The sequence below is a fragment of the Heloderma suspectum genome, chromosome 5 (genome assembly GCF_057233095.1).
Source record: "Heloderma suspectum isolate Gila_16-S chromosome 5, 16-S_ref, whole genome shotgun sequence".
NCBI classification, from domain to species: domain Eukaryota; kingdom Metazoa; phylum Chordata; class Lepidosauria; order Squamata; family Helodermatidae; genus Heloderma; species Heloderma suspectum.
The window spans coordinates 126,955,696-126,970,015 of record NC_139462.1 but is presented as its reverse complement, the minus strand read 5'-3'; the positions used below and the strand labels follow the sequence as shown (position 1 = coordinate 126,970,015).

Genomic DNA, 14,320 nt, shown 5'->3' with positions numbered 1-14,320 from the left:
CATACATGAATTCACAGTTCATGCACATAACAACAACCCATGCTTGCTTGTTATTTGTGAAGTATCCCCAGTAGTTGTTCCACTTCAATGAAACTCAGCTCCACTGAACTGGAGATTCAGTAGAGGCAGTTTAAAATCTATTGAACAAGCAGCTGGTTATTAAGCAGCAGTGATGGCTATCTTTATTTTTTGCCATTTATAATTAACATAGTGTTATCTTCTCTGACCCTCAGATATGAAAGCAGATGAAAACTAGCAAATTCATTAATAGTCCATTTCAAAGGTTCTGGGGCTGTGCTCCACAGAGCCTAGCAGCTGGTGGCCCTAGGCTGAATCAAGCTCCCTAAGCGATACCACCCCACACCTCTTCTTCCTATTCCTTCCCTTCCACATTTTCACAAACAGCTCAGGAGGTGGAGGAGCACTGAACATTCCCTACGAAGAACCTAAGCACTCAACAAGCAGGAGCCTAAGCAGCCGCCACTCTTTCTTATCCAGAATGCTTCTCTTCAGAGGATGTTAACGGGAACAACTTTTTACAAGGCATGAATTTTTTCCCTCTCATCTGCACTGCACAGATGCAATTCACTGATCCTGAGGGCCAGAAGTACTACAGCACCTTCTCCAGAGTGAGATAGTACCTAATCTCCCTGGAGATACAGCAGAGGAAATGATAAATGCTGAAAACCAAGGAGATGCTGACAACACAAAGTGAAGGCTCTACTCACCACCTGACAGCCCCCGCCTTCTTAAAGACATCTTCAGAGGAGTCTGAACCTTAAAATTATGAAAAGGGAATTCAATCAGCATTGCTGGCTAGAGTTCCAGCAGGATCACAACCACTCTTTGTATTCAGACCCTAGTGCTTTTCCTCAAATATCCCATAAAACTCAGGTTGCCCAATTCAGCAACTGTGTTCAGAAGCATTTAAATCAAAGGTATCTGCTGGCAGAGATCTTATAGGAATATGAATAGTGTATCTGTATCATGGGCCCAAAAAAGTTAAGTTGGGGCAGGAACTGGACTAAGCCAAGTAGACCAGGGTCCCCAAAGTGGTGCCCATGGGCACCCAATTATTTTTTAATCTATTTTTTGCATTTTTTAATGAACACATATAAATTTGTATGAAATACATACAACTTTCTAGCAATGATACATGGGTTTCAATAAAAGGGGACCAAATATCCAAATAAGTATCCATTTGAAGGTGGCATCTATATGCCACCCATTCAAATACTGAAAGCATCGTAAGGTCCTCAGTCCATTGCATAATAGGAGGATTATAGGACTGCATTATTGCAGTGTTGCAATATCAGTCTTTTAGCTGTCAAAAGGGTATAGAGAATCAATTTAAACTAACAATTTGTTAATTTCCATTAAGCAGGTAAATAATTTATGTTCAGTTACTATATTGGAAAAGTTTAAAAGAAGCATTAGCTGCACTGCACCACTAGACAATCCCTTATTAAAAAGATATTGCAGTGCCCAATAGTCACAAAATGAAAGTTTTTGCTGAATAAGGTGCGGCCTAAGATCCATAGACGTGACAGGTAGACACCAAAGTGGCGATCCACTGATCAGGCATTTTGTGGTAGTGCCCACAGTGTGGTCTCAAATTCCCAAAGGTGCCCACAGGTCCAAAAAGTTGGGGACTGCTGAAGTAGAAAACCTGGGGTGAGGTGAGGGGCAGGAAAACAAACGGGATTGGGTGGAAATTCAGGGCACATCATAGGCTCAGGTAATAGCTCATAGAAAGATCACAGAAGGCAAGGTAGCCAGTGCAGTGTAATGGCTAGCATGCTGGTTTGGGCATGGCAAACCCAAGTTCAAATCCCCACCCAACCACATCCACCAAGTAGTCCTGGGCCAGTTAGGGCAGTAAAACAATGCTTCTATTAGGATCAACCAAGATTGCTCGTCCCCTTATTGCCTAAGTGGTGACTTGTGGCCCTCCAGATGTTGTTGGACTCCAACATGGCAAATGGTATGAGATGATGGGAGCTGGAGTCCAACAACACCTGGAGGGCTGCAGGTTCCCCACCCTTGGCCTGACTGTAACCTACCTCAGAAGACTGCGGTGAGGCTAAAGGTTAAACGACTGGAAAAGGGGACAAGACAGAAAGCAGGTTTAGGAATACAGAGACGCTACTGCCTGGAAGAGTCTTTATCAGCAGAAGATACATGATTAGTGTATTATTACTGCTGCTATTCTGATTGACCCAATTTTACTGAAATCCTTACCAATTTCAAAGACAGCTTTACTAGAATTACTTTTCTTTCTCAGGGAGTACCTTGTGACAGTTCTGTTGCATAGCGGAAAACTGGAGCTCTCGCCCTGTCAAGGGAAGCATAGAAGATGTGGCTACAGGCCTAGAAATAGTAGAATAGAATCTAGTTCTCCTTTTAGGACCCTGAATTCATAAAGCTGGTTCTTTTGCCAAGTAAATTTGTTCTTGCAGAATCCCCCCACACACACACACTACACCATCGGTGAAGAACCTCAGGTCTGGGGACCAAATCCAGCCCACCTGGGGCTCCAGATGGCCCCACTCACTTTCTCCACAACCACTGATTGTTTGGTGGGTTTCCTGGCTTTTGTGCAGTTTTTCATCCTGTTCTAGAAGACTGAAATGCTTCTCCTAAGGCTGAGTCATTGGCTGTAAGAGCTTTACGAGAAAAAATGCTGGTACGTTTGGCCTCGCCCCTTTGCCGTTGGCCCTTTCGCCTTCAGCCCACTCACCACTGGAATGCGGCCCCAACAGCTTCTTTGAAATGGAATTTGGCCCTTGGGCTGAAGGAGGGGCAACTCCCCTGCACTACACTGACACAAGTTCAGTAACGCTGTAAAAGAGGATCTTGCGTGAGGATATTTCATCTGGAACCTCAGTGTTGGCCTCTTTGAGGGTGTGAGAATGACCATTCAAAAAGAAACATTTTCCGTAATCCAATTCATGCTAAGGCTATTTACTACATGCGAATTACCAAGCCTCTAGATGAGGCCTCTGAAATAGCATTTACCTAGATGACTCCAGCTGGCTTAATCAGTCTAGGTCTGGGGTTGGCAGGGTGAGGTGGAAAAGTTGAATAGATCAGCAAAGACAGCTTGATCTTGATGAAGCGCCCTAGCATGGGGAACACTCTAACCTGAATTACGTGGATGGGCAGTCTGTATATAGAAGATCATGCAAGGTGTTTTTCTTCCTTCCTGTCACATTCTAGTAAAAACCCAGGCCTCCACAAAAAATGGGGGTCAGGGCAACAAGGACATGGCTGCAGAGGGTGCACTGTATAGTAAATGCTCTTTGTGCACAACGTGCTAAAAAGCCTTTGTCATCACATCAGGGCTTGCACGGAGATGAACATCTGCTGACATGATGATTATATACATACATATATAGACACACACACACACTGCTTATGGCAGTTCTGGAGTACATAATCTCTGAAAAAGTAAAACAAGACATTACTAAGGTGTTAGAAATGGCTTAAGAACTAAATATAACTTGTCACAGGACTTGGAACTTTTGTGAAGTCATTGATTAAGATTCATACATTGTTCTGCTGAACTTACTGTTTGCCAACATCACTATATTGTGTGGATTACTTCAGTATTGTAGGATGGCGTAGGGAGTGGCTTGCATCTCTGTAAACTAGTTGTACTGAAAACAGTTATAAAAGTTGGGGTAGGGGAGCAAGGAAGAAAATAACTATCTAACACAATTAGCTCCAATTGTGTTAAGATCTTTGGACTTTGAAGAAGACTTACTGGTCCAAAGACTCCAAGATGGGTCTGCCTGTTCCATCATCGAACCCTGCCAGAGGGAGGCAACTTGTGACCCTCCAGATGTTGAGGGATGATGATAGGTGTAGTTCAACAATATCTGGAGATCCACAAGTTGCCCTTCCTTACTGAATTGTACTTCTTCCCTTTTGTGGTCTGGATTTCTGTTCCTGAGCACATGGTCTGCATGACACTGGTAAATACTTATCAGCGCAAACACTAGCATCCAAAGAGTCAAAACAAAATTAGTACCACTCAACCATTATTCGATAGGGAAGCTAGAAACTGTTAGAACCCTCATCACCTTTCTAAGCACCTGTATTTATTCCTTAGGCCAGCCTTCTGAAGCTCACATACAAGCTCTCTTCCCCTAGATACCACACTGATGACCAGCTATTCACCTGAGCATTTCTCTCTTGACCTGACAGACTAGTCTAACTTTGTTTTCTTCACCTTCAATATCTGTCACCCTTGGCCCTATGCCAGTCTCTCCCAATCTGGTGTCCCCCAGATGTGGGCTTATGGGAGCTGACGTCCAACACGTCTGGTTGGGCATCAGGTTTGGGAAGACTGATACGGAGCAAAGGACATGTTCTTATTTTGACAAAGTCTGCTATTTGTTTCAGACCCATGCTGGCTGAGTTCTTCTCCTTTAACTGAGCTCTGACACATTAAGGCAATGGCAGACAACTGGCCCATAGTTAGCCACCAACAACAGCCAGCAACAAATGGTAATTGCAGTGAGCAGAGCTGTTTTGTTTACCAGTTTCTTCAAGATTACTGCAACACCAAGGCTATTTAGTTTGAACAGACCAATGGTTTATTCTGCGTGTCCCTTTTTAACTGTTATTCACTGAAGTTTCCTTGCTATACATTAGTAGAGAAAAACATCGCTCACAATAGTAATTTCAATGGCAATCAAATAGGAATAAAAAGAATTTTCATTCAGACATTTCTTAAAAATAAGTAGCTATTCAAAAGGGAAATGCTATGCTTTTCCATAGCCCAGGAGTCCAGCTCAAGTGCTTACACAATTAAAATCAAAGTGAATTTATTATTGAAGGGGGGGCGCAATGTGACATATCAGGCGGGTAAGAAACAGAAGGAAAGAAAAATGCTGTTACCAAGGTTGTGTTTCCCTTTGTGCCTTCCTTCACTCTTTTTAGTCTGTCTCTGTAGCCTTTACTGTCAATTACTGGCTGTTCCTTCCATGGAACTGAAGCAGAAGCAGTTTCTATGGCTTCCTTGGGGAAACAATGATCAACTGAAATGGAGAAGAAAAATATAGGGAAGTAAAAAGTCTTCAACTCACCCTGCTGCATAATTATAATGCTAGTTAAAAGATTTCATAGGCTATGCTGGTCTAGCAGAAAGAATTTCTAAAAGATCTTGATCCTGCAGACTTATACAGCCTATAAGACAGAAACTCCACCTTATAAGAGTTCTTACCATCTAAAGCCGCCTCCCTCAACCTGGTACCCTCCAGATATGTTCAGATTAAAACGCCCTTTACCCCCAGCCAGCATGGTTATTCTGGAGGGCACCAGGTTGTGGAAGGCTGATCCAAAGTAAGTGCTGACATCATATACATACGCACATTAAACTTCATGCATTTATAAGTGAATGCGGATCTTACCAAATGGCTTCAAATTAACTAAAAACCTGGGTTGAAATGACAAATGCTGGGTGCGTTTGCCTAACATGCTAACCCACAATGCAAACAATCCACAGTGTGTGGTTGGTGCGTCCGAAAGACAATCAGGCGCACCACCCATAGTGTGTAGCTTGTTTCCCCCCTTGGTCCTTCAGCCAGCTCTGTGACAAAGAAGAGCCTTTTCCTCGCAGATCCACACATTTCCCCCCTTTCCACTGGTTGAGCTGGAATTTGACAGCTCCTTTGACAGTTGTAAAACTCCTGCGTGGCTAATAGAAAAGGAGCAAAAAAGGGGGTGGGATGCACTTTTCTATGAAAACATGATCCTGACAACTCAGGATGGGGTGGACGGGGAGGGCACCCCAATGGTCGGGGCAAGACTTTAAAAGAGGCCAGCTTTCTAGCACAGATCAAGCCAAGCTGAGACAGAATGCTGGCGTGCAAGAGTGCTGTTGCCTATTTGATCTGGGGGAAGGGGGCACTTCCAGTGGTAGCAACCAAGATATATCCATATTTGTAGAATGCAAGCTTAATTTACCATAAACAAACTCTAGAGAGACTCTGACTTCTAAAATATTGTAAAGTCTTAATGCTTGCTCATTCCCAGGTATCAAACACTTGCCCAAAAGTGTCTTACGTTGCCTCTGGAACATACCCAGGCTCAGTCTTTGTTCAACCTCAAGAGAAAAGAAGATCCAGAGTTGTAGACAGGTGGGCAACTTGTGGCGTTCCAGATGTTTTGGGCTACAACTTCCATCAGCCCTAGCCAGCGTAGCCAATGGTAAGGGACGATGGGAATTGTAGGTCAAACATCGGGGGGGGGGGGCTGTTGTACAGCAATCCCCAACCCCATGTTTTTCTGTTCAGCTGTATTGTTTGAACCAGATATATGGAAGAAGGACTTCAGAGGGTATTGTTGGCTATCTTAGAGCAGCCTTCCCTAACCTGGTGCCCCCCAGATGTTTTGGACTCCAACTATCATGATCCCTGACCATCAGCTGACTGGGGCTGATGGGAATTGCTGTCTAAAACATCTGGAAGGCACCAGGTTGCAGAAGACTGCCCTAGACCCTTGTAGGTCAAAATCAAGATCTGAGAGTCAAACTTAGAAGGCAGGAGATCATTTGTGGTGTTCTGCATCTCAAGAGATTGGGTAAGAAATTCTGACTCAACCTGCCTTGCCCTATTCAAACAACCCTTGGTAGAATTCATGGAAAGATGCAATACCTACACTTGAGCCCTGTATCATGCTCATAAGCATGGATGGTTTCCAGCACCACTTTGATTACTTGCTTAAATCGGACATCTTCCCTTAGACTTCTGAAATAAACAATCAAGCCAACAAGAGATGTATGGTCAAAAGGATGAAATGGAACATTTTCTTAACAGTTCCCTAAGAGAATGAGCTCAGGCATGGGGAATCCTAAGAATCATTTCCAACGAGCAGAAGCTAGAATTTCTAAGGTGCTACACCCTTTTGTTTAATTAAAGAATTATTTACCTCAGAATAACCTGAAACAGAGTAGGCATTACATTTGCTGTTTCAGATCCATTTACACTAATAGGGCTTTAGCACTGAAACAGCAGGTGATTTTAAAACAGTGCTCCTGGTGGGTTTTTTTTTTAATTTATGGGACACCCATTTCTCAAAGGGCAGTAATAGTTAGACAATGGTCACAACACTGATCTTGCTACTTCATTGGTCCCTCCTTTCACTGCTTCTTTTACCATATATTAACTCTTGGCACAGGGGAAGTATTCCTCATAAGCCTCCATCCTGTCTGTAAGCTACTGAAATGCCTTCTACATCCCACTCCCTTAGCTATGTCTCACTTCAGGCATTAGAATCATTCAGCAGGTATGTCCCCATTAGAGGGATTGTCTTTCTCCTTCTGACTGTGCTACACATTGGACAAGGTTGCTTCATCCTGTCAGTCCCTTGCTATTGGAATTAAACCCAGCCATGCAGAATGTACCTTTTGGTGACTTTAGCGTTGCAAAGTGGACACTGTGTCACACCTTTCTTCTGTTTAAGAAGCTTAAATGTACAGAACCTAGGAAAGAAGAGAAACACGTCTTACTGTGAAGTACTCTGACTGAAATACCTGTCTTTACCTTGCAAAATCCTCTACAGGGGATCCCCCTAAAATATCCACAAATCCCGCTAAAATATCCATAGACAAGCCATCGCTTCTACCAGAGCTGTAAAAATGTTGCCCCTCCCCCAGAGTGATTTCTTAGGTTTTGCTTCTCCAGAGTCCCTCCGTCAAAAAGGAGAACAGATACTCTGATCTTGTGGGTCCCTGCTTCATCCTTTTCCTAATGTTTTTATTGCATGTTTTTAACAGTAAAGAGGTTCCCAAAGTTTTTGGGTTGGTGAACATATTTGGAACTGTGCCATGGGTGCTCTCACAAAATAGCTGCTATGGGGGACTTGCCCATTCACAAAATGGTGGGCATGGCTGGTCAGAAAACACTAATTTCCCAGAAGGTAAATTAGTGAGAGTAAAAGAAAAGTAATCTGACCAAGAACCAAAGCCCAAGGCAGTGGTGGATTCTGAGCTCCAAAACACAAACTGTTCTCTGCTCCAGCACCCATTTCACAGTAGGCAAACTGATGAGGCTCAGATGCAAGTAACTTCACCAAGAAACTGAGTAAAAGGCAGAGGTGGGATCTGAGTCCCAAATGCTAAATCACATATTTGCCCTCTCAAAGCACAACAAAATTCTCATTTTGCAGAAGGCAAACTGGTGATTCTCAGAAAAATACGAACAGGGAAAACACACACACAAATGCAAAATGCAAACACAACACACTAAACCCAGGCAAAACAGACACTACACAAACATACCAAAAGAAGCAAAGGCAAAACATCCTTTCTTCCTTTCTGCTGCCTCTAGCCTCCAAGGACCCTTTCTACTATCTTGAGCTTTTTAAATTTTTTTCCCCCCTGGGTGGCTGTGCATGGTGGGCTGCAGCAACCCATCATGGAATGCCTCTGGGGCCCCATTCATCTTGTAGCATGCCAGCCTTCCAGTTAAAAAGCATGTTAAAAATTAAAATACCTAAAAAATACAGTAAAAATCAGGAGGAGCTGGGGACCTGGTGGGTACCACAAGAGGTTCCATGGACACCATGTTGGAGACCTGAGCATAAACATAATGGGATTGCAAGAGGTCACCATGAACAAGAGTTAGCAATGAATCAGAAATCACAGTAAGAACTTTTCCAGTATAGTAACTGAACATAAGAAAACAAGCTTACTAAACCCAGGTCATTCCAAAACCATTTGTGGAAGGGAGGTGATTGCAGAGGGGAGGAATCTCCACTGATATAAGAGATGAAAGAATGCCACACAAGTAAAAGGAATCTGGTTTCACCAAGCCCTTAGATAGACGTGCCAGAGTTAATTTTTCTAACATGTTAGTACCAAGTATACTACATAGTTCTGGAAATTTTCCAGTAATAGGATATTTCCCTACAAGCAGCAACATTCTGGAAAGTAACCATGTTCTTTGCGTACCACATCTTTCTTATCATTCTCAAAGATACTAAAAAAAAGAAGAGGAAGTCTGGAATCAGGAGATATTTCTTGATTTCTAATTTCAGATAGTTCTGAACAGACATGTTTCCCAATTTGGGCAACCATCTCATTTAACTTTACTATATATGTGAGAGAGAACCCTTTACTTACATCCAGTCCAGCACCAAGGACAGAGTGTCTTAATAGTTACAATAGAGCAGGCATGGGGAATCTCTGGCCCACAGAGACTTCCTCTGTGACCCATCAGCTCCTTCCCCAGGCCTTCACTCTCAGGTCACACCCACCCTCCAGGAAGGGAAAAGCTCCTCTGTCCGAATGGCTAACATAAGACCTTTTTCAAAGAATCATAGAATAGTAGGGTTGGAAGGGGCCTACAAGGCCATCGAGTCCAACCCCCTGCTCAGTGCAGGAATCCAAGTCAGAGCATCCCTGACAGATGGCTGTCCAGCCTCGTCTTGAACACCTCCAGTGTGGGAGAACCCACTACCTCCCTAGGTAACTGGTTCCATTGTCACATTGCTCTAACAGTCAGGAAGTTTTTCCTGATGTTCAGCTGGAATCTGGCTTCCTGTCACTTGAGCCCATTCTTCCGTGTCCTGCAGTCTGGGATGATCATGAAGAGATCCTGCCCTTCCTCTTGAAGACAACCTCTCAAGTACTTGGTGAGCGCTATCATATCTCCCCTCAGTCTTCTCTTCTCAAGGCTAAACATGCCCAGTTCTTTCAGACTCTCTTCATAGGGCTTTGTTTCCAGTCCCCTGATCATCTTTGTTGCCCTCCTCTGAACCCTCTCCAGTTTGTCTGCATCCTTCTTCAAGTGTAGTGACCAGAACTGGACACAGTACTCCAGATGAGACCTAACCAGTGCTGAGTAGAGGGGAACTAGTACTTCCCGGGATTTGGAAGCGATGCTTCTATTAATGCAGCCCAAAAGAACATTTGCCTTTTTTGCAGCCACATCACATTGTTGGCTCATCTTCAGCTTGTGATCGACAACAATTCCAAGATCCTTCTCGTTTGTCGTGTTGTTGAGCCACGTATCCCCCATCTTATAACTGTGCATTTGGTTTCTTTTTCCTAGGTGCAGAACCTGGCATTTATCCCTATTAAATGTCATTCTGTGGTTTTCTGCCCAATGCTCCAGCCTATCAAGATCACTTTGAATTGTTTCTGTCTTCCAAAGTATTAGCTATCCTGCCCAATTTTGTGGCATCTGCAAATTTGATCAGCATTCCCTGCACCTCCTCCTCCAAGTCATTAATAAAAAAGTTGAAGAGCACTGGGCCCTGCGCTACCCCGCTTGTTACCTCTCCCCAGTTTGAGAAGGTCCGATTGATAAGCACTCTTTGAGTCCGATTCTGTACTCAACTGTGGATCCACCGGATCGTTGTTTCATCTAGCCCACTTTGAGCTAGTTTGCTCATCAGGATATCATGGGGCACTTTGTCGAAAGCCATGCTGAAGTCGAGGTATATTATGTCTACAGCATTCCCATGGTCCACAAGGGAGGTGACTTGATCAAAAAATGAGATTAGATTCGTCTGGCGGGATTTGTTGTTGACAAATCCATGTTAGCTTTGAGTCATCACTGCATTGTTGTCAAGGAGGTTACAGAAGGCTTGCTTTATAATCTGCTCCAGAATTTTCCCAGGGACTGATGTCAGACTGACTGGTCTGTAGTTCCCAGGTTCCTCCTTTTTACCTTTTTTGAAGATAGGGACAACATTAGCCCTCCTCCAGTCATCTGGCACTTCACCCGTCCTCCATGATTTCTCAAAGAGAATAGACAGCGGTTCTGAGAGTTCTTCTGCCAGTTCCTTTATGACTCTAGGATGCAGTTCATCTGGCCCTGGAGATTTGAACTCATTCAAAGTAATTAGGTGTTCCTTGACCATATGCCTATCGATCTCAAGCTGCAATCCTGCCCCTTCAGCCTGTACTACGCCTTTGCCAAGGGGATCATAGACCTGGCTACGAAGGTGGTGCAAACGAGAGAGATTTGGATTCTGGGACCACGGGCTATACTTCCTGGAAGATGGGCTGTTGGCTAGGGACGGATTGCACCTCACAAAGGATGGGAAGAATGTGTTTGGCCACAGCATGAAGAACTTCATCAGGAGGGCTTTAAACTGAATCCTACGGGGAAGGGAGTTGTAAAGTTGGGGGTAACAATGGATGAAGGCTCATGCACTGCAACGGAGAGAACAGCTCTAATAAAGCCCAATAATAGTCTTCAGACACATGTAGGAAGGAAGCCAGACTATGAAGCACATGGTCTTCGATGTCTATATACTAATGCCCAGAGTATGGGAAACAAACAAAACGAACCTGAACTCTTAATACAAGAGCGACATTATGCCTTGATAGGTATAACTGAGACTTGGTGGGATGACTCTCATGACTGGAATACAGCAATTCAAGGATATAACTTGTTCAAATAGAACAGGAGGAACAGAAAGGGAGGTGGGGTTGCACTATATGTGAAAAATACATATCTCTGCACAGAAATACAGGAGGAGGAGCTTGGTAGCCCTTTCGAGAGCATCTGGATCAAAATAAATGGAGCAAAGAATAAAAGGAACCTGATGGTCGGAGTCTACTACCGTCCACCCAATCAAGGAGAAGATGAGGATGAAACTTTTGAAAAGCAAATAGTCAATGTTTCAAGGAAGCAGGATGTAGTAGTAATGGGGGACTTCAATTTCCCCGATATTTGTTGGGAGACAAATTCTGCAAAACCCAGCCCCTCCAGGAAATTCCTGACTTGCGTTGTGGATAACATCCCTCTACAGAACGTAGAGGAAGGAACTAGAGGACTGGCTATCCTTGACTTGATCCTAACCAGCAGAGATGACTTAGTGGATAAAGTAGCAGTTACAGGAACTCTGGGGGAAAGCGACCATGTTGTACTTGAGTTCTTCGTTCTAATGGAAGCAAAAGCCGAATGTAGCCAAATGCGTACCCTGGATTTTAAGAAAGCCGATTTTAATAAACTCAGAACAATGATCAGGAAGGTCCCATGGCAAGTGACACTAACGAGAAAAGGAGTCCAAGATGGGTGGGAGCTTTTAAAAAAGGAAATTCTCAAGGCACAATCACAAACAATTCCAACAAGAAGAAAAGGTGGAAGGCAACAGAAGAAGCCAATGTGGCTTCACAAAAAGCTTAAAAAAGGCCATGAAAACACAAAAGCACACATATAGGAAGTGAAAAGAAGGCCAAGCAACAAAGGAAGAGTACAGGCAGGTAGCACAGAATTGCAGGGATGGCATCAGGAAGGCTAAAGCTGAGAACGAGCTGAGGTTAGCGAAGGATGCTCAGTGGTGAGAAAAGGAGCCTTTCTCAGTGCTGAATAGGGAAAATCTCCCCTCAGCTGGTTTCCATGTAGCAGCTGAGGAGGTGGGGCTGGGAAGGGTGTGCGTGTACAAATAGTATATGCATGCGTGCACACACACGCTTGTGTGCATATTAATAGTGTGAGGTGGCCACAGCCATTTAGGGTTCTGACATCCACTGCTGGAGTGCAGCCTCCCCCCGGAAGTTACCCAGCTGGCAATCCAACCCTCTGGCCAAAAAAGGTTCCATCACCTGCAATACAACTTGAGTAGTAATAGGTGCCAACACTGAAATTCATTCTAAGTGCTCTCCCTCATTTAAGATCTATTTCCTCTGAGTGGTGACTTATACCATACCAGGACCAAGATTCACCGGTACAGAACGACTAACATCTGCCTCCCATATGAAATGTAGGCCATCCATTTTAGAAAGCAAGATGTTATAATCTTAGATGTGGACAATAATAATCAGTCTTTCAAGGTTGCTTCTCCTTTTTAAAGCACAATCCTATGCATATTTAGACAGAAACGAGTCTTACAACTCCCAGCATTCCCCAGGTGGGAGTTGTACGAATTTTTTTCTGTTTAAACATGCATAAGGTTGTGCCCTAAGTCAGGGGTCCCCAACCCCCGGGCCATGGACTGGTACCGGTCCGGGGCCTGTTAGGAACTGGGCCATAGCAGGGGTGTGTGAAACCCCCTTCCCTTGGGTCTGCTGCGGGGAGGGGGGGGGTGATCTGTCCCTCCCCCCCGGAATCCTCGCTGGTCCCAGCCGGCTCCGCTCCGCGGCAAGTCCGCAGAGCTGCTGATCGGCTCCGGCCGCTGGCGGACTTCTGGCCGCTGGGATGCAAATGGCGTCCACTACTGTTCTTCAATTAATAGGCTACATAAATCTTTATGTAGCCTATTACTGCAAAGAACAGGGATGCAAATGGCATCCGCTACGCGGACGCTATTTGCATCCCAGCGGCTGGAAGTCCGCCAGTGAAACCATCCTCCCCGGTCCGTGGATAAATTGTCTTCCACGAAAACAAAAAGTTTGGGGACTGCTGCCCTAAGTAACTGCCTTATGGTTACACTAATGGTCCACCTAGCCTACCTATACTGGCTGTGGCTGCCCAGTATCTCAGGCAGAAATCTTTCTATGTGAAATAAATGGAAATGCTGGGGACTGACACTGATTTTCTATACACAAGGTGATACTTTACCCCACCACTAATGGGCATGTATCCAAGTCCTGAGAAACTGAAGAGGAGGCTTACCTGCAGAATATGTGGGCACAATTTGTTGAGACTGGCTCCTTCATCACCTCCAGGCTAGAAGAAATCAATAAAAAATCAAAGTCATTTCAAATAAGGCACCCAACTCCAGAGAAGTAGTCATTTTGGTATGTTACACCAGAAGATTTTCCTTCAATTTTTCCAGTAAAAAATGCATGCTTACATGGAAATAAACTCCACTAAACAATGTGGGTCTTACTTCTGAGTAAACATGCATAGGATTGCTCTGTAAGTTTCATAAATATGCCAAATAGTACAATCTTATATGCTGTTAAAACAGTAAAAGAAGTTTAGGTTTAAAAGGAAATAAGTATGGCATATATTTCCACTTTCCCCCAAATTTTCCTTCTCTTACCCACAGCTTCAAAATTTGGGGAACATGTACATCTCTACCTGTGATCCCCAGTATAAGTCAAAGCAAAAATGGGAAGATCCTGATACCACTTTAAGATTAAAAAGGTTATCACCTGCTGAGTCTCTGCACCTGTTTTATGTCTTTAAAACCAGAGATACCAGCCTTCCTTTTGGGAAGTCTTTGCACATAAAGGAAACAAAATTACACCATGAAGCATAAAATTACAGGTTTGGCTTCTTTTTGTAGTGTAACCCTGGCTGATAGCTTTGATTTTGGTGCCACCAAGTGTTTACTGCCGTGACAACAAACACAGGAATAACAGCAATATAGGAATGTTGGGTGGGAGAGTATCATAGAAGACCCAGGCAGC

The 14,320-nt window shown here is 44.0% G+C and overlaps 1 protein-coding gene across 11 annotated transcripts in view; it reads right to left on the bottom strand.

Moving 5' to 3' along the window:
- The window catches only part of BRCA1 (BRCA1 DNA repair associated), a 70,919-nt gene that overhangs the window by 45,407 nt on the left and 11,192 nt on the right, over nucleotides 1-14,320 (bottom strand). For 9 of the 11 annotated variants that reach the window (XR_014792209.1, XM_084857251.1, XM_084857255.1 and 6 more), the window contains 6 exons: nucleotides 13,578-13,631; nucleotides 7,412-7,489; nucleotides 6,667-6,755; nucleotides 4,906-5,045; nucleotides 2,242-2,335; nucleotides 729-777 (listed from right to left, as the gene is read on the bottom strand). Coding sequence is in view for 8 of the 11 variants with exons in the window: in XM_084857251.1 (XP_084713377.1) it covers nucleotides 729-777; nucleotides 2,242-2,335; nucleotides 4,906-5,045; nucleotides 6,667-6,755; nucleotides 7,412-7,489; nucleotides 13,578-13,631 (504 nt within the window). In the remaining 3 variants the exon portion in view is untranslated. Of the gene's footprint in view, nucleotides 1-728; nucleotides 778-2,241; nucleotides 2,336-4,905; nucleotides 5,046-6,666; nucleotides 6,756-7,411; nucleotides 7,490-13,577; nucleotides 13,632-14,320 lie in introns of those variants that run through there. The other 2 variants (XM_084857258.1, XM_084857257.1) reach the window with 2 other exon arrangements.